General features: G+C 36.5%; 1 protein-coding gene across 1 annotated transcript in view; it reads left to right on the top strand.

The window, feature by feature from the left end:
- LOC128585870 (probable ATP-dependent RNA helicase DDX60) overlaps positions 1-21,074 on the top strand; it is a 147,641-nt gene that overhangs the window by 104,108 nt on the left and 22,459 nt on the right. The window contains 3 exon segments of the mRNA XM_053591251.1: positions 14,070-14,228; positions 16,405-16,552; positions 18,772-18,924. Coding sequence (XP_053447226.1) covers positions 14,070-14,228; positions 16,405-16,552; positions 18,772-18,924 — 460 coding nt within the window.

A 21,074-nucleotide genomic window follows, 5' to 3' on the forward strand; every position in this document is an offset into this window, starting at 1 on the left:
TGATAGTGATGGCTAAGAATTCCATTACAATGTTGAAAAGCAGCGGAGACAATGGGCATCCTTGCCTGGTTCCTGATCTGAGTGGAAATGATTTCAATTTAACTCCATTCAATATGATATTGGCTGTGGGTTTGCTGTAGGTGGCCTCTATCAGTTTAAGAAATGTCCCTTCTATACCTATTTTCTTAAGTGTTCTGATCAAGAAAGGATACTGGATATTATCAAAAGCTTTTTCTGCATCAATTGAGAGAATCATATAGTGTTTTTATTTGTTTATGTGATGTATTATATTTGTGGATTTACATATATTGAATCATCCTTGGGACCCTGGAATGAAACCCACCTGTCGTGATGTATAATTTGTTTGATGTTTTGTTGGATTCTGTTTGCTAGGATCTTATTGAATATTTTTGCATTAATATTCATTAGACATATTGGTGTACAATTTTCTTTTCTTGTTGGGTCTTGTCCTGATTTGGGAATCTGGGTAATATTTGCTTCATAGAATGTGTTGGGAAGAATTCCTTCTCTTTTGATGTTTTGGAAAAGGTTAAGTAATATAGGTATTAGTTCCTCTTTAAAGGTTTGATAGAATTCTGATGTGAAGCCATCTGGTCCAGGGCTTTTCTTTTTGGGGAGATTTCTTATAGTTGATGCTATTTCAGAACTTGTTATAGGCTTGTTCAACATTTCCACTTCTTTCTGGCTAAGTCTAAGAAGGTGGCATGTTTCCAAGTATTGACCTATTTCCCTCAGATTCTCATACTTCTGAGAATAGAGTTTTATGTAATATTCATAAAGGATTTTTTGAATTTCTGAGGAGTCTGTTGTTATTTGGCCTTTATCATTGTGATTGATAAAATTAGGGATTTTACTCTTCTGCTTCTGGTTAGGTTAGCCAAAGGTTTATCTATTTTATTGACCTTTTTAAAAAAACAACTTTTTGATTGATTGATTTGTTCTATGATTCTTTTGTTTTCAATTTCATTTAGTTCTGCTCTAATTTTAGTTATTTCTTTTCTTCTGCTGGGTCTAGGCTTGGAATGTTCTTCCTTTTCCAGTTGCTTGAGATGTCCCATTAAGTTGTTGACTTCCTCTTTTTCCATTCTTTTGAGGAAGGCTTGCAATGCTATAAATTTCCTTCTTATGACTGCATTTGCGGTATCTCAGAGGTTCTGGTAATTCATGTCTTCATTATCATTTTGTTCCAAAAATTTGGTAATTTCCTTCTTAATCTCATTCATGACCCATTCAGCTATCATTCAGCATGAGGTTATTTAGGTTCCATGTTTTTGTATGCAGATATCTGTTACTGAGTTCAACTTTTATTCCATTATGGTCCAAGAAAATACAAGGAATGATTTCTATTCTTTTAAATTTGCTGAGGTTAGACTTGTGACCTAAGATGTAATCGTTCTGGAGAATGATCCATGGGCTGATGAGAAGAATGTGTATTCAGTTTTGTTAGGATGAAATGTTCTGTAGGTGTCCATTAAATTCAATTGTTGGATGGTTAAGTTTAAGTCTAAAATTTCTTTGCTTACTTCTTATTGGATGATCTATCCAACACTGCCAAAGGGGTATTAAAATCTCTTACTCTTATGGTGCTGGAGGAAATCACATTACTCATGTCTATTAGAGTCGCTCTTATAAATTGAGGCGCATTCTGGTTGGGTGCATAAATATTAATAATTGAAATCTCATCATGTTGGGTGTTGCCCTTAACAAATATGAAGTGACAATCCTTATCTTTCCTTACTTTTGTTGGTTTAAAGCCTATTGTATCTGTGAATAAAATTGTAACACTTGCTTTTTTCTGGTTTCTATTTGCCTGAATTATAGGTGACCATCCCTTCACCCGGAATCTATGTTTATCTTTTAAAGTAAGGTGAGATTCTTGTATGCAGCAGATTTCTGGCCTGAGTTTTTGTATCCAGTCAGCCAACCTGTTCCTCTTTAGAGGACAATTTAAGCCATTCACATTAATTGGGAGTATTGATAAGCCTGGTAGTATTTTGGGTATTGAGTTTTTTAAAAATCCAGTGGACATTTTTAATCCTTTCACCACTGTGGAAGTTGGAATTTGATGAAAAGTTTCTGAGTGAGTTTACTTTGGTGGTGGAGGATTGTGCTGTTCATTATGGAGGTTAGGTCTGAGAATATACTGGAGAGCTGGTTTAGTTATGGCAAATCTCTTCAAAGTGTGTGTCATTAAAGTATTTAATTTCTCCATCATAAATGAAACTCAGTTTAGCCAGATACAGGATCCTTGATTGAAATTTATTTTGTTTAAGGAGATTAAAGGTTGATGACTGCCCTCTTCTAGCTTGAAAGGTTTTAGCAGAGAGATCTGCAGTCATTCTAATGTCCTTCCCCTTGGAGATTTTGGTTTTATTACATCTGGCTGCTTGCTGAATTTTCTCCTTCATATTAAGTTTGGTGAAGCTAATTATAATATGTCTATGAGATTTCTTATTCAGGCTGAGTTGTGCTAGTATTCTGAAACTGTCTGTTATCTGAATTTCAGAATCTCTTGTCATGTCTGGGAAAGTCTCTTAGATTATTTCATGAAGAAGAGCATCTGTATCCTTCAAAGCAATCTCGTTGCCTTCAGGAATTCCTATAAGGCGAATATTAGATCTTTTCGAATTATCCCAGAGCTCTCTGAGAGAATGATCTGTTTTTGCTCTCTACTTCTCTTCCCTTTTGAGCATTTGGGAGCATTCAAAAGCTTTGTCTTCAATGTCAGAGATCCTTTCTTCTGCCTGCTCCATTCTGTTACTGAGGGATCCCACTGCATTTCTCAGATCTTTGAGGGCTACAAGTCCTTGCCTCAATGTGCCAAAATCTTTGGTGATTTTGTCTTTGAATTTGTTGAATTCTTTTTTTTTATTGTTGGGGATTCATTGAGGGTACAATAAGCCAGTTACACTGATTGCAATTGTTAAGTAAAGTCCCTCTTGCAATCATGTCTTGCCCCCATAAAGTGTGACACACACTAAGGCCCCACCCCCCTCCCTCCATCCCTCTTTCTGCTCTCCCCCCCATAACCTTAATTGTCATTAATTGTGCTCATATCAAGATTGAGTAGATAGGATTCATGCTTCTCCATTCTTTTTTTTTTCTTTTTTTCTTTTTTTCTTTTTTTATTGTTGGGGATTCATTGAGGGTACAATAAGCCAGGTTACACTGATTGCAATTGTTAGGTAAAGTCCCTCTTGCAATCATGTCTTGCCCCCATAAAGTGTGACACACACCAAGGCCCCACCCTCCTCCCTCCTTCCCTCTTTCTGTTGCCCCCCCAGAATCATAATTGTCAATAATTGTCCTTATATCAAAACTGAGTACATAGGATTCATGCTTCTCCATTCTTGTGATGCTTTACGAAGAATAATGTCTTCCACTTCCATCCAGGTTAATACGAAGGATGTAAAGTCTCCATTTTTTTTAATGGCTGAATAGTATTCCATGGTATACATATACCACAGCTTGTTAATCCATTCCTGGGTTGGTGGGCATTTAGGCTGTTTCCACATTTTGGCGATTGTAAATTGAGCTGCAATAAACAGTCTAGTACAAGTGTCCTTATGATAAAAGGATTTCTTTCCTTCTGGGTAGATGCCCAGTAATGGGATTGCAGGATCAAATGGGAGGTCTAGCTTGAGTGCTTTGAGGTTTCTCCATACTTCCCTCCAGAAAGGTTGTACTAGTTTGCAGTCCCACCAGCAGTGTAAAAGTGTTCCCTTCTCTCCACATCCATGCCAGCATCTGCAGTTTTGAGATTTTGTGATGTGGGCCATTCTCACTGGGGTTAGATGATATCTCAGGGTTGTTTTGATTTGCATTTCTCTAATATATAGAGATGATGAACATTTTTTCATGTGTTTGTTAGCATTCGTCTGTCATCTTTAGAGAAAGTTCTATTCATGTCTCTTGCCCATTGATATATGGGATTGTTGGCCTTTTTCATGTGGATTAATTTGAGTTCTCTATAGATCCTAGTTATCAAGCTTTTGTCTGATTGAAAATATGCAAATATCCTTTCCCATTGTGTAGGTTGTCTCTTTGCTTTGGCTATTGTCTCCTTAGCTGTACAGAAGCTTTTCAGTTTAATGAAGTCCCATTTGTTTATTTTTGTTGTTGTTGCAATTGCCATGGCAGTCTTCTTCATGAAGTCTTCCCCCAGGCCAATATCTTCCAGTGTTTTTCCTATGCTTTCTTGGAGGACTTTTATTGTTTCATGCCTTAAGTTCAAGTCCTTTATCCATCTTGAATCAATTTTTGTGAGTGGGGAAAGGTGTGGGTCCAGTTTCAGTCTTTTACATGTAGACATCCAGTTCTCCCAACACCATTTATTGAATAGGGAGTCTTTCCCCCAAGGTAAGTTCTTGTTTGGTTTATCGAAGATTAGGTGGTTGTAAGATGTTAGTTTCTTTTCTTGGTGTTCAATTCAATTCCAAGTGTCTATGTCTCTGTTTTTGTGCCAGTACCATGCTGTCTTGAGCACTATGGTTTTGTAGTACAGACTAAAATCTGGTATGCTGATGCCCCCAGCTTTATTTTTGTTACTAAGAACTGCCTTAGCTATACGGGGTTTTTTCCGGTTCCATACAAAACACAGAATCATTTTTTCCAAATCTTGAAAATATGATGTAGGTACTTTGATAGGAATGGCATTGAATAGGTAGATTGCTTTGGGAAGTATAGACATTTTAACAATGTTGAGTCTTCCCATCCATGAGCATGGTATGTTCTTCCATTTGTTAATATCCTCTGCTATTTCCTTTCTGAGGATTTCATAGTTTTCTTTATAGAGGTCCTTCACCTCCTTCGTTAGGTATATTCCTAGGTATTTCATTTTCTTTGAAACTATGGTGAAGGGAGTTGTGTCCTTAATTAGCTTCTCATCTTGACTGTTATTGGTGTATACAAAGGCTACTGACTTGTGGACATTGATTTTATATCCTGAAACATTACTGTATTTTTTGATGACTTCTAGGAGTCTTGTGGTTCAGTCTTTGGGGTTCTCTAAGTATAAGATCATGTCATCAGCAAAGAGGGAGAGTTTGACCTCCTCTGCTCCCATTTGGATTCCCTTTATTTCCTTGTCTTGCCTAATTGTATTGGCAAGAACTTCTAGCACTATGTTGAATAGTAAAGGTGACAGAGGACAACCTTGTCTGGTTCCAGTTCTAAGAGGAAAAGCTTTCAGTTTTACTTCATTCAGTAAAATATTGACTGTGGGTTTGTCATAGATAGCTTCAATCAGTTTTAGAAATGTGCCACCTATGCCTATACTCTTCAGTGTTCTAATTAGAAAAGGATGCTGGATTTTATCAAATGCTTTTTCTGCATCTATTGAGAGGATCATGTGATCTTTATTTTTGCCTCTGTTAATATGGTGGATAATGTTTATGGACTTGCGTATGTTAAACCAGCCTTGCATCCCTGGAATGAAGCCTATTTGATCATGATGAATGACTTTTTTGATGATAAGCTGTAATCTATTGGCTAGGATTTTGTTGAGAATTTTTGCATCTATATTCATGAATGAGATTGGTCTGAAATTCTCCTTTTTGTTTGGGTCTTTTCCTGGTTTTGGTATCAGGGTGATGTTTGCTTCATAGAATGTGTTGGGGAAGATTCCTTCTTCCTCAGTTTTTTGGAATAATTTCTGCAGTACAGGAATAAGCTCTTCCTTGAAGGTTTGATAGAATTCTGGAGTGAAGCCATCTGGACCAGGGCATTTTTTAGTTGGAAGCTTTTTTTATTGTTTCTTTGATCTCAGTGCTTGAAATTGGTCTGTTCAGGAGGTCTATTTCTTCCTGGCTAAGTCTAGGGAGAGGGTGTGATTCCAAATATTGATCCATTTCCTTCACATTGTCAAATTTCTGGGCATAGAGTTTCTGGTAGTATTCAGAGATGATCTCTTGTATCTCTGTGGGATCAGTTGTTATTTCCCCTTTATCATTTCTGATTGAGGTTACTAGAGATTTTACTTTTCTATTTCTAGTTAGTCTGGCCAATGGTTTATCTATTTTATTTATTTTTTCAAAAAACCAACTCCTTGTTTCATTAATTTTCTGAATGATTCTTTTGTTTTCAATTTCATTGATCTCTGATTTGATTTTGGATATTTCTTTTCTTCTACTGAGTTTAGGCTTAGATTGTTCTTCTTTTTCCAATTCCATAAGATCTCTTTTGAGATTGTTGATGTGCTCTCTTTCTGTTTTTCGAATGTAGGCATCTAAAGCAATGAATTTTCCTCTCAAAACTGCTTTTGCAGTATCCCACAGGTTTTGGTAGCTTGTGTCTTCATTGTTGTTATGCTCAAGGAAGTTAATGATTTCCTGTTTTATTTCTTCCTGCACCCATCTGTTATTCAACAGAAGATTGTTTAATTTCCAGGCCTTTGTGTGGGGTTGAGCATTTTTGTTAGAGTTGAGTTCCACCTTTAGTGCCTTATGGTCTGAAAAGATACAAGGTAAAATTTCAATTCTTTTGATTCTGTTGATATTTGTTTTGTGTCCCAGGATATGATCAATTTTGGAGAATGTTCCATGGGGTGATGAGAAGAATGTATATTCTTTATCTTTGGGGTGGAGTGTTCTATATGCGTCTATCAAGCATAGTTGTTCTAGGGTCTCATTTAAATCTCTTATATCTTTGTTTAATTTCTGTTTAGAGGATCTGTCCAGCTCTGTAAGAGGTGTGTTAAAGTCCCCTGTTATGATGGTATTATCAGATAACATTTTGCTCAGACTGAGTAAGGTCTGCTTCAAGAATCTGGGAGCATTTAAATTGGGTGCATAAATATTTAGAATTGAAATGTCTTCTTGTTGTAGTTTTCCCTTGACCAATATAAAGTGACCATCTTTGTCTTTTTTGACTTTAGTTGCTTTAAATCCACATGTATCTGAAAATAAGATTGCAACTCCTCTTTTCTTCTGAATTCCATTTGCCTGAAAAATTGTCTTCCAACCCTTGACTCGGAGCTTTAATTTGTCTTTTGAAGCCAGGTGTGTTTCTTGCAGACAGCAAATGGATGGCTTGTGTTTTTTAATCCAGTCAGCCAACCTATGTCTCTTCAGTGGGGAATTCAAGCCATTAACATTTATTGAGATAATTGATAAGTGTGGTAGTATTCTATTCGTCTTATTTGGTGAGAGTCCATTGCTTAGTTTTATCTTTTGCATCAGTGTGGAGGTTAGGTTCTGTCCTTTAATTTCTGAGTTCTTACTTTGCTGCTGATCCATTGTGGTGGTCAGTGTGCAGAACAGGTTGAAGTATTTCCTGTAGAGCTGGTCTTGTTGTGGCGAATTTCCTCAATGTTTGTATATCCATAAATGATTTGATTTCTCTGTCAATTTTGAAGCTTAGCTTAGCAGGGTACAGAATTCTGGGCTGAAAATTGTTCTGTTTAAGTAGATTAAAGGTAGATGACCATTGTCTTCTTGCTTGGAAAGTTTCATTAGAGAGGTCTGCGGTCACTCTGATGGATTTGCCCCTGTAGGTCAACTGGCGCTTACTCCTGGCAGCTTGCAGAATCTTTTCTTTTGTCTTGACTTTGGACAGGTTCATCACAATGTGTCTTGGAGAAGCTTGGTTAGAGTTGAGGTGACCTGGGGTCCGATATCCCTCTGAAAGCAGTGTGTCAGAATCTTTGGTGATGTTTGGGAAATTTTCTTTTATAATATTCTCTAGTATGGCTTCCATTCCTCTGGGGCATTCTTCTTCCCCTTCTGGAATTCCTATAACTCGTATGTTGGAACGGTTCATAAAGTCCCATAATTCTGACAGTGAACGTTCTGCTTTCTCTCTCTTCTTTTCTGCCTCTTTTACTGTCTGAGTTATCTCAAGAACTTTGTCTTCTACCTCTGAAATTCTTTCTTCTGCATGGTCTAACCTGTTGCTGATACTTTCCATTGCATCTTTAAGTTCCCTAATTGACTGTTTCATTTCCTTCAGGTCTGCTATATCCTTTTTATATTCTTCATATCGTTCATCTCTTATTTGATTCTGTTTTTGGATTTCCTTTTGGTTATTTTCCACTTTATTAGCAATTTCCTTCATTGTTTCCATCATTTCTTTCATTGTTTTCAACATGTGTATTCTAAATTCCCTTTCTGTCATTCCTAACATTTCTTTACAGGTGGAATCATCTGCAGTAGCTACCTCATGGTCCCTTGGTGGGGTTGTTCTAGACTGGTTCTTCATGTTGCCTGGAGTTTTCTGCTGATTCTTCCTCATGAGTGATTTCTTTTATCTGTTTCCTTGCCCTAATTTTCCTTTCACTTCCTCTTGCTCTTTAAGTTCTTGTGCCTGTGGAAGTTGTGGGCGGGTTTAGACGGATTGAACACACGCGACCACTTGCCGGTTTTCCACTGTTTTAGTCCTCCTCTTGGGGTCCAGAAGTCTCTCGCTGACTCCCTGTATCCTCATAGGAGTGATGATAGGCAGTTCCCACCAGCCAGAGATGCCTGGAGTCCTATCTCCCCAGACTCTCGGTGCCCAGATGCAAGGAAGCTGTTACTCGGCCGCCATCTTCGAAAGCCGAATTTGTTGAATTCTTGAGACATCTTTTGAATTACTCCTTGAAATTCTAATTCCATCTTTATGTCCATTCTGTTGATCTTATTTGCTATCCAAATTCTGAACTCAATTTCTGACATCTCAGCCATTTGTTTATGAATGGGATCTTGTGCTGTGTCTGCCATATTGTTCCTTGGAGGAGTTGATTTACTCTGATTATTCACGTTGCCAGAGTTTTTCCACTGATTCCACCTCATGATTATTTTTTGCTGGTTGGCTAGATGAGCAGATAAGGTGAAATTCAATTGGAAGATCCTAGAGTTGTGGTTAACCCACCCTTTGTCAAGGATCTGGGACTGATGACTACAGCATTTCCCCTTACAGCTTTGTACATGACCGGTACAGTATTACAGTCCAAGGCTGAGGAAACCTGCTTGGTATGGTGGAGTTAGGTGGCTCTGTCTTGTATTCAGCTGTTCCTTGTCCAATCCTAGTGCATCAGTGACTCTGGTTTGAAGTCTTAGCTGAAGATTGCTTTCTTGGAGTTGCAACTTGGCTCAGCAGAGGTGACCTGCAGTTATCACTCGTCTCTCTCAGCTCAGCTCCCAGTTTTCAGCTTAATTGGGTACTTTCTGGACATTATCTTTCCCTCCGGATGGGAAGGCTGGCTCCAGTCGGCTGGCTCCTGTTGACTGGCTCCAGTTGAAGGCTGGCTCCAGTCAGCCATCTTGCCCTTCCCCGCCCCCCACCCCTTGTACTAAGTGAGTTAATACAGGGGCAGGGAATCTTTTCATATCAGAAGGCTGCATTAATTTAGCTATAATCAAATAAGGCCACATTCAAGAAATTTCAATCAGATATACTTTAAAAATTTACACTATTTTGTAAAAATCTAACTATGTACTTAATAACTTCAAAAAAAATGAAAACTTTGTTAATTTTAAAGTTAACTAACCTTTCAAATGACTTTTTTTTGTGTGTCTGGTATTGGTTAGAAAGCATTTAAATATTTGGTTGGAGGATGAAGGTCCACAGTTACAGCTGATCTGCTAAATGAGTGTCAGTCATTTGTGATATTAAGGATGTCTTGATTTGGGTTGGGTAGGAGAATGTAGATTTGCAGCAATAAGTGGTTGACAACTAAGAAAGAGTTTTTTTGGTATGTTGCCAAAGGTGTATTTCTTTCCCTATTTCAATTTGATATCTTTAGTGTCAAACAATAACTTCAAAATGCCATCTCCTGAGAGCTCAGTCAGTCCCCAAGTAGTTCTTTGGGTGCCTTGGTGAAATCAACAAGGTGAGGCTGCAATGCTAACTTGAGTGTGAGGGCATGATTCTCAAGGTGAGTGAACCTTTCAGTGTATTCTTCAATTACTAGGTCTATAACAGATGCATATTCTTCAAATGTTTACTGTTCATCAGTGACCTTTGCTAAATGGGGAAAATGTTCATTCAAAATTTCCTGTGAAATTTGGGGGGGAAAAAAAGCCTTTTTTTAGGTGTTGGGATTTTTGCCACATATCATATTTAGACTTAGTTTTACCTTGCAAAGAAATATTCAAGTCATTTTATTTGACATGATATCACACACATAAGTGCTCCATTCCCACAGAACTCCTCCTTCAATAATTCACATTGCTGATTTTGTTCTTCATAGGATATAACCATCTATTCTTGCAGAGATAAAATTTTGGCTAATACCTGTCCCTGCAATAGCCAACACACTTTAGAATTATGCAGCAAATCCACACTGAAGGCCTCATTTTTTGATGTTAAAAAATGTTAGTGTGTCAGAAAACTGATGGCTCCATGTTGCATTTGCATGAATAGTTAACAATGCTTATAACTTGTGGCAAAGTGTCATTTAAAACTGTATCTTTAGGTCATATTTCACTGATGAAAGATACAATGAAAAGAAATGAGAGCATCTGGATCTGTTAATAAACCCTTCTTGTTTTCCTATCATGGAAGGTGAACCATCTGTACATAACTCACTAAATTTACCAAAAATTCAGTTCAACTGCATGACATTTATCTTGAAAGTTGTTGAACGTATCTATTCTCTGTGTTTTGTTCACAAAAGTGCTTAAGGCAAGTAACTATCCATAGCCAAGAAAATATTCTGTTATGACCCAAATAAAGTATAAAACCTGTGCTGAGTTAGTAGTACCAATTGATTCATCCAAATAATATATTTTTTCTTTTTTGAAGTATTGCATAAAATTGTTCTGTTAAGTGGAAGGCTAATTGATGTCACAGATCAGTTATGGTTCTCCTGGAAAGCAGCAATTGTTATTGAAGTCTAAGTATCCCTTAGCTTCATCAATACGTTTTCCCACAATTTCCATATCACTGAATGGCTACCCTTTTTTCCTGATTATGTAAATTACTTATAACTTGCTTCAGTGGCATTATTTCCTGGTTTTACTGATGTTTGAAAGAATTTCCTTTGCTTTTGTTTTTCATTGTTTAATTTCTGCTATTTGACCTTTTGTGCATCTTCCTCTAATTTAAAGTATTTGTGGTTCTTATGAATGTTATAATGGTGATAAGCATTGAATTCCTTAATGTTGATATTACAGTACCACAAAGCAAGTAAGTCATCTTATCTTTATCAGAAAGAAGACACTACTGCATTTCCCAATCCTCATTTAAAAAATCTGTTTTCTTCCTTCAGGATTTTCTTGTTCTTTTTTGGTATGATGAGTTGCTAAACAGGCAGAATTTAAAAAGTACTGTTAAGTTATGCAACTATTCACAAGTTCCACTTCAAACAGAAACACAGAACACCATTGTCAAAATCAGATAACAGTGTACTCAACCCCCATAAACTCTTGCCAACTGGCCTCTTGGTGGTTGGCAAGAAAGTTAAATAAATCATGGGCATAGTAGCCATCACTGTAGCCCTCGTGGCTTACTAATGTTCTAAATGTGCCAGTCAGTCTGGGAGGATTATTTCATTGAAATTTATTTTATTAGGCGGCGCCTGTGGCTCAGTGAGTAGGGCGCCGGCCCCATATGCCGAGGGTGGCGGGTTCAAACCCAGCCCCGGCCAAACTGCAACAAAAAAATAGCTGGGCGTTGTGGTGGGCGCCTGTAGTCCCAGCTGCTCGGGAAGCTGAGGCAAGAGAATCGTGTAAGCCCAAGCGTTAGAGGTTGCTGTGAGCCGTGTGATGCCACGGCACTCTACTCGAGGGTGGTACAGTGAGACTCTGTCTCTACAAAAAAAAAAAAAAAAGAAATTTATTTTATTATTTCATATTTCAAATGTATTCATTTTAAAAATAAAAAGAAATATAAAAGATGAACAAAAATATATTAATAAAATGAAATAATTTATTCTGTAAAATATGGGTACAGTCACAGGGTCACATGTAAGGAAATAGAAAGCCACAAATCCCCCACCCTTAAGGGTTTTTTTTATTTCGAATTTATATGAGGGTACAAATTTTTAGGTTATGTTGTTTTTAATTCGAAGGTAAATTCCAAATTGTAGAGGAGCTCTTCACCTGGGGTCATGCTGAACACCCTCACATTGTGCACAGTAGGCGAGATCCCACCAACTGCCCATCCCTACTCCCCCAGTTGTCCTTCCTCCAAACCCTTCCCTTTCTCTCCTCTTCCCTCCCCCTTGCTGGACTATATTTGTGTTTTATCATTTGTGTTTTATCATCTGGTTTCATATTAGTATTGAGTACATTGGATTCTTTTCCATTCTTGAGATACTTTCTTAAGAAGAATGTGTTTTGACTCCATCAGGTAAATGTAAAAGATGTAATGTTTCCATCTTTTCTTGTGGCTGAATAGTAACTATGTAGTATACATATGCCACAGTTAGTTAACCCATTCATGGGTTGATGAGCATTTGGGTTGCTTACATGACTTATCAATTATGAATTGGTCTACAGTAAACATTCTGGTACAAATGCCTTTGTGGTAAAATTATTTCTGTTCTTCTGGGTAGATACCTAGTAATGGGATTGTGGGATCAAATGGAAGGTCGGCTTTTAGTTCTTTAAGAATTCTCCCTTCTTCTTTCCATAAAGGTTGTATTAGTTTGCAATCCCACCAGCAGTTTAGAAATGTTCCCTTCTCTCCACATCCATGCCAGCATCTTCAGATTTTGGATTTTATGCTATGGGCTAACAAACACATGAAAAAAATGCTTATCATCTCTAATCATCAAAGAAATGCAGATCAAAAAAAAAACAAAAGAAATGCAGATCAAAAGCACTCTGGGATAGTACTTAACCCCAGTGAGATTAGGCCCCACTTCTAAGTTAATATATTTAAGCCACTGAGAATTAATATACATGTTACTGTTATTATTATTTTATTATCTATTATATGGAATTCTTTGCTATGTTGCACAGATTGTCACTCTTTTAATACTTCCTTCACCAGTGTACCAATTTATTACAAGCTAAACACATTTCCTTTTAAGGCTAGTTTTGTGAAGACTTTCGAAAAGCCCTTTTTCTCAAAATTTAGATTTCTATAACTTTATTATACAAATCCAGTCTATTATTTGCTATAATAAGCTCTAATCAGTATAATAATAACAGCTATTGGCTACTTCCAGTCAAAGCATTTTGCCAACAAATTATAGTAGAAAAATAAAATTTCCTTTGATTATTCACTGCTTCTGTGAAAACTCTAGCTTCCTGACACAGTGGGATGCAAGTGATATAAACATGCTAAATGTTTGCTTTTACTTCTTCTAGGAACAGTTTACTCTTCACATGAGAATTTGATCTATAGCTATTTGTCTATAAATTTCTGTACCCATTTGTAGTTAGTTGTTCATATCTGAGAAGGCCAACCCCTGGACCAGGTTGTTAGGTTAAGCCCCAAGGTGCCAAGAAGTCTGGACCAACATATTAGTGAGTATATATTTCAAAAAGTATAAAGCCCAGGTCTTGGGGACACTTCTGGAGTGTAAATACCATCAGAACCTGGCATTTTTCTAATTTCTGGAAAGTAGTCATATTTCAAAGTGCTAGAGTGAGAACCTGTAATTCTTTCCACCATACCAAAAAACTCAGTTTTTTTTTTTTTTTAATTGTTGGGGAACCACTGAGGGTACAATGAACCAGGTTATACTGCTTGTGTTTGCTGGGTGAAGTCCCTCTTAAACCCCAATTTTTAAAATTATTTTTTCCCTCATGTTTTAGGAATACTGGTGAAGGGGATAGATGTCTGTCTTCTACATATAAATGAAGTAAACCCATTATTCTTTGTCTTTTGCCTATGGACTGTCTGACTACTTGTATAGGAAAAATGTTTATGAGCTCTTATTTATTGTCTTGTGACAGGGGTAGTGTCTGGGTTGGAGGAAAACACTATTTACTGGAAGGAAGTTAATAAGGAGTCTGCTGACCCAGAACAATAAGTATGCACATTTTACATAGGATTTATAAATATGATATTAAAAACTCAATGGATAAATGTCAGGATGATAGCAGTCAATTGCAATATGATTTTATTATGTTTATGATATTATTTTCAAATCAAGCATTCTTTTTATTTGTTTGCAGATTCAATTTAAATGCTGTAGAAGACAGAGCTAAAAGCGTGTACACTTTCCTAGAGAAAAGGCGGGAGATCAAAAGGGCTCCCAAAGCTGATAAAGAAGTCCAGGTCATGGCTAACAAACTTCGAAAAATCAAAAAATCCATGGAGAAACAAAAGATAATGTAAGTATTGAACTAAACAAATTGTTCAGTAAAGATTTAAACTACTTCACAAGTCTCAGTAGGAAACATACATTGACTTGTTCTATAAAGAAGTTCTAGTTATTGCTTGGACTTATTTGTAAATTGGGATGAGAGAATGGAGTAAAGATAGGAGACCATTTATCTAGTTTTCTTTCTACAATTTCAGTAGTTAGTAGCAACTCAGTTATAATATATTACTGTTGTTTGTTTGTATATACTTTCCCCCCAAAATTTTAACCTAATTTATAATAAGAACTGTGTATTTCCCTCTTTTTTTTCTCCAGTGCTGAGCACATTGCCTGGCAGGCAAAAATTGCTCCATAAGAATTTATGAATGAATGATAGATAGTACCCTCTAAGTTGAAGCAGTTTTTAGATTATCTCTGATTCAGGTTTCCCAAATTTCAGAGTAAACTAGAATTGACTGCTGATCATTCTGCTTATATTCCCTCTATCTATTGTGCTGTCTCCTAGAAGTACTGGAGGTGAAAAGCTCAGAGACAGTGTAGGTCACAGGTGTCCTCAAACTTTTTAAACAGGGGGCCAATTCACTGTCCCTCAGACCATTGGAGGGCCGGACTATAGTTTAAAAAAAAACAAACTATGAACAAATTCCTATGCACACTGCACATATCTTATTTTGAAGTAAAAAACAAAACAGGAACAAATACAATTCACACCACTTCATGTGGCCCGTGAGCCACAGTTTGAGGACACCTGGTGTAGGAGGTGAATACCTCCTTATAACTAACCCTCTTTAGACAACTTTCCTTCAGGATTATGGGGGCCACATTTCAAATTGGATTAGTGATTAACAACAATTCAAGCTCTAAAAATTAGGCTGTTTTAATTTCTTATTCAGAACCAATATTATACTGAGGGTGAGGGGGCCCTGCCTTGTGCCCCACACTCTACCAATCTGGCCCTTCTCCGTCTGTGTACATTTCTGTAAAATGAGAAGTCAGTGTAGCCAAGGAGACCTGCCCACCCACAGTTCACTCCTATCTTTTAAGATTTCAGGTTGTTATGAAGCTATGTTTGTCAATGTAGGAGGATAGGATGTATTTTATCTGACAGATTGTTACCTTGAATAAAAACTTGCAGTTAGGCAATAACACCTGGGCCTCCACACATGTTTTGCCTCATGCTTGGCCAACATAAGGATAATCAGTGAGTTAAGGGTGATGATAATTGTAGGTGAGAACACTTAGTGATGAAATACAAGTGAGTTCATCTTCTCACATTATGTCCACAGTTAAGAGGCAAGTGAAAAATCAAAGAAAGAATAAGTGATCTGGGTGTGTGTGGAGGGTGTTATGTTGAAGGATAATGGTTAACACAGTCTGATAAGATTAAGATCTGTGCCAGGGTTTATGGAGGGTATCCTGGGTCTTGTCTCCTAGCAGCAAACACTGAGATGAGGGTAATTGTGTAAGTGATTTATTGAAGGAATGTGCTTATGAGGGACCTCTAAGAAAATGACTGAAGCAGGAAAGGGAAGGTGAAGAAGATCAGTGGGGATGTGGTGGTTCTGCTAGAGCACAGCTGGGCTAGAGCTCACTAAAAACTCTGGGGTACCACAGAATTGCTCCATCTTGCTATTCAGCCAGTTATTTGCCACGGGCCATTCCCCCACCCCTAGGGGATGTGCTAACCTCCTAGGTTAGGAATTTCTAGGAGGCTCCTGTCAGTTGAGGGCAATTCTTTAGGGAATGGTACATCTGAGTACCTTTAGGGACCAAACTCGGGGCACTTGTAATACACAGTATAAGGAGAGGAAAACAGCTTGGAATTGGCAAAGTAGAGCAAGGAGGATGCCTGCCTTACTTCCAAGCCTAGTTTCATGAAGGCTGAGAAACAGAGAATGATTTCCCTTTAGCAAGGAGAAGTAGGGTCATCTGGGGAGAACTGGATTTGGCAAGAAAGAAAGGGAATGTCATAGAAAATATGAATACATAGTGCAATTTTCTCGTGAGAGATCATAAGTTCCAGAGGCAGAAAGGGAGGGGCATCAGAGGAAGAAGATGGAGTTGTGATAATACAGATGTATAGCAGTGGAAGTCTGGGTGAAAATTCCTGTGCTTCCCAAATACTTAAATATTTAATTCATTTGTTACTTAAAAATTCATTAATTAAAATTTCTTCTTATGAACAGTGAAGAAAAAAGCCAGGAAAAAGCTAGAAAAATGAATCAAAACCTAATACTTGAAGCTCAGCATGATGATCTACTGAGGAGTCTAGATGAGAACCTGGAAATCCCTCAGGACTGCACATATGCTGATCAAAAAGCACTGGATGCTGAGGTCTGCACATGGCATGAAACAGTTCTCTGGGAGATTACTTCATTCATCATCCATAGCTTCTTACTTGTAGACAGTGCTTAATACAATACATGTATAATCTATCACATAATAAATACAATTCTTATGGAGAGGAAAAACCCCTCCATAAGACCTTTGGCTACACATGCCTCTCAACGACTGTGCAGGATACATCTGGAAAGGACAGGTTTAGCATTTGTAGATTATTTCTTGCTTGGTAACAGTTCATCTTTGTGAATATCTGACCTTTCAATATTTCTTTCTATTATATTGTTCTTACACCCTGAATTCTAGGCTTCAATCTCATATGCCTCATTTGAAAATGTTGGCACATGTGGTCCAATATACTTTAAACAATATTCACAGAATTTTTCAAAATCATAGGCTTTCTCTATTTTAACTAAAACATTCCATCAAAGAAGCATTGGAATATCTAAACATAGTATACAATTCTTGCTAGAAAACGTTTTCTTTTGCAAATTATTTATGCCTAAGGTAGACAAATTTGAAAATACAAATTAGTAACAATAAAAGCAATGCCATTGTTCAGAAGTAAGTATTGCCCTTCCAGATGAACCTTTTTTCTCTTTTATCTGTGACAGTACACACACACACACATTGTGTATATGTGTATATCTTCATTCTATTGTATACTTTCTTTTGTAAACTTTATTATCTCTTCCTTTTCACAACCATGTATTCACATCATTATTTTAATAGATTTCTGATATTCCATTGTTTTGATGACTTTATGCAAGGGTCTGATAATTAAGTTTATGAATTCATCTAAAATAAAATACTATATACCTCATAGCTGAATATCACTATGTTTATTTCTGAGGTATTCCCTTTGGGAAGCTATGCACTGATGGGAATGCTTAGTTCATCCTTCAAAGCCCTTTTGAAACTTTTTCTTGAATGGCCATCAGAGTTGTTTTCATATTACGCTGAGTCCTGAATTCCTGAATGTCATCAAATGTTTTCCTTTCAATATTTCTTTTATCTTTTGGTAATGAAAAAAGTCACTAGAGACCAGATCAGGTGGGTAGGGAAGGTGTTGCAACACAGTTATTAGTTTACTGGCTAAAAACTCACTCACAGTGCCATATGAGTGGTGCATTGTCTGATGCAAGAGCCATGAGTTGTTGGCCAAGATTTTTAGTTAAGATTTTCTGAACCTTTTCTCTATTGATATTTACTTGGTCTCCTATGCTTCTCATAGTCAACTGACAATTTTAACATAAAATTCAAGAAATTTTTGCAAAGTTTTTGTCTGCTTTGTTCATTTTTGGCTGCCCTTACCTCTCTTCATCACTGACACTTTATATCCTCAGAGAAACCTTTAATCCATTTGGATACTGCCATTTTCTTCATAGAATTATCTTCATAAACTTAGACTAACATGTCCCTGATTTCACTTCCAGTCTTGCCAAGTTTGACAAGAAATTTCATGTTTGTTTGTTGCATTAATTCAAATCCCAACATGCTCGTGATGGCACACAAAAAAACATAGCAACAATAATGAATGCCACTTAGCAAGATACCATCACATGTCAACATGATTGTAGCTATGAGGCATTGATATACCAAGGTTATGAAATCTTACTGAGTTGTTTGTACACTGCTGCAACCTAAGCTCATGATGGTAAGTTCACGAACTTAATTATCAGACCCCCCTGTAATTAAGGTAAGCAGTAATCAGCCTATTGCTTTTGGATATTGAGGCTTTTTAATTTTATTTCCCCCTTTCTTACAAACAGGTTTTAACTTTGTCCATATAACTCTGGACACAACTGGATTACCTCTTTAGGATATAAATATTTTTAAGGACTTTGTGAGCAATTTATTATGGAATGTATACATTCCCTGACCATGTAGATAAGGAACCTGCTCTGCCTTCTTGGAGAAGTCTCTCTCTGCCAGAGAAGAACTCCTAGGAGTTCTCCCCACTCTTCTGGGAACTGGTCTTCCCTCAAGGAAGATTTTTCTTATAGTTACTTTTGCTGCTATAAAATATTCTTTGTAGTCACGTGGAATCAATTTCAAACAGTTGCCCTTTTTAACCAAATTATTACATAGTTGCCCTTTTTAACCATATTATTACATATTGCATGTTATTTTCATTTAAACATTTTTGATTATAAGTTAAAGTAAAATAGATAAGAAATTATCAAAATCTCTAATCTGCTTGCTTCTTTTAGACTTTACAGGTAGTGTTTGATCGTGTAAAATTTCAAAGAAAAGGTGAAGAACTAAAAGCTTTGGCAAAAAGGGGTATTGGATACCATCACAGATCTATGAGTGCCAAAGAAAAACAATTAGTTGAAATTCTCTTTAGGAAAGGATATATTAGGGTAGGTAAACTTTTTCATTCTAAAAATTGAAGTTGTGACTATCTTAAACTGAATTTTGATTAAGAGTAAAAAATATAACTACCTCTTTTCTTTTAGTCTCACGTAATTATGTGCTTTTATTTTAACAACCTATAATGTGACTGCATATCCCCATTTTCTTTAATGGAGGAGCGTGTTTCTATAATAAAATATATGTATGCTGATTTTGGCACAACCATTGCTATTTCATTTATAATATCTAGGGAATTTTGTCAATTGTTCATATAATTTTGGCTACAGACATTCTTTCATGGGTTTGGAGAACATTTATAATAGAGCTTTAGTCAGATATTTCTCTAAGGTAATAACTGAAATAAAAGCAAGAATATATTGGTTACTCAGGGCCCACGGCATATCTTGGCAGAGTTTTTAGATGTGTTACTCTTAAATGTTCTCCTTTCTATCACTGACAGTAAACAAGAGGAATTTTAATTTAAATAACTTTCAAACCAAATACTTGTTTTGTTTTGCTTAGTATAACCTATGAAGGTGCATGGAGATAGTCTGGATGAATTCGTAATTATATAAACCCCCAAAGAGGGTTTATATAATTTCCTAGTAAGTTTGTATCTCAAGTAGTACATTAAGATAGACAACAACTTTAGGAAATTATCTGTATTAGATTTTGTATGGCATACATTTTATTTGTGTGTGTGAGAGAGAAAGAGAGAGAGAGAGAGATTATGCTATTCTAAGTAGCATCTTTTAATCTTAATAAGCTAAATGTTGAAAAAAAATCTGACACCACAGTTAAAGTATAATTCTGTTACCTGAGGAAAACCTAAATATATCACTAAAACTTTGCTTAGCTTTTCTCTTAACTAATAACTATTCATTTATTTAAAAGATTCTTAACCTCTCCACCAAGAGTGACAAAGTGAGATTCTGTCTCAAAAAAAGAAAGTTTATTAACCAGTGACAAAATTTTGTACATGATTATGGGATGGGAGGCACATGTATTTTCATCAGCATATCCTATGTATAAAATACTATCTATTAAATAGTATTAAAACCCCAAGTAAGTGACTGATGAAAAGGTCCCAATCAATGGCTACTTATTAAGCCAAAATTTGAAGACACACATGGGAAAAATAGAAACCACAGATGCATCTGTGACTGCTTTTCTGGAGGGGGATTTGGGAACTTTAATATTTAAAAGAGCAGGAAATACAGAAAGAAAAAGGAAGGGGGGTTGGCCAGTGAGGCAAAATGGTTACATTCTTGTGAGGCCCAGAAAATCTACATTTTACATAAGATAACATGAATGTTTGAAGAAGAAAAGGGAGTGAAGGAAGAAACAATTATGCAGACATCTCTAGGCAGGTGAAAGAATGATCTTATCTCAGCTTTGTTCTGCTTCTGGGAAAATTACCTGGTAATCAAATTTGTTAGTGTGGAATTAAACAGATTTCAGTTTTAGGAGCTAGACTTAGCCTACAGACCTCAGTATGATGGGCAAGGAATTTCCTTATGAATGATACGTGGGAGTGGTTCCTATAGATGCCTGAGGCCTTTTACCTTCCAGTGGGCATCTAGCTGATGCATAATATTAGTAACAGCCATTCATTTGGAAGGGGTGTTGCGTGACTCAGTCTCTAGTCATGGCCTTCCTTTTTGCATAAGGATTTGGTGAGGGTGGTCCTGAGATTTTTATTTTCCTTTATAAGTAGTTGCTCAGTTACTAATAGTTAAATGAATGAATAACTAGAGCACTCTATAAAAGGTACTACAGAAATAGTGGTAGCTTTGCTATAGAAAAAAAGGTATTTATTCTAGTTATTTTCTAAGTTTAATGTTCTTACTTTCTCAATTTTTGTTTTTAGTAAAAAACTGTAGAAAAAACAGCTGATTAATGGTGGATTGCATTTTGACAGATGCATAGATCTCAGTTACAGAATAATTAGAGAAAATCATTCCATATTCTTAAATATTAACACTGACCATGGCATGTGTGACAATTAATATCAAAAGAGAGGACGACTAGAAATACTCGGCATTATATGAAAAGATGAGCAAAAATCTGGATTATCTAGTAAACTTTAAAGTTTCCTCTACTCCTTTTGTGGTCAGTTATCACGACAATTTGGAGGGAACAGAAGAAACTTTATTTT

Source organism: Nycticebus coucang, chromosome 5 (genome assembly GCF_027406575.1).
Source record: "Nycticebus coucang isolate mNycCou1 chromosome 5, mNycCou1.pri, whole genome shotgun sequence".
Taxonomy (NCBI): Eukaryota; Metazoa; Chordata; class Mammalia; order Primates; family Lorisidae; genus Nycticebus; species Nycticebus coucang.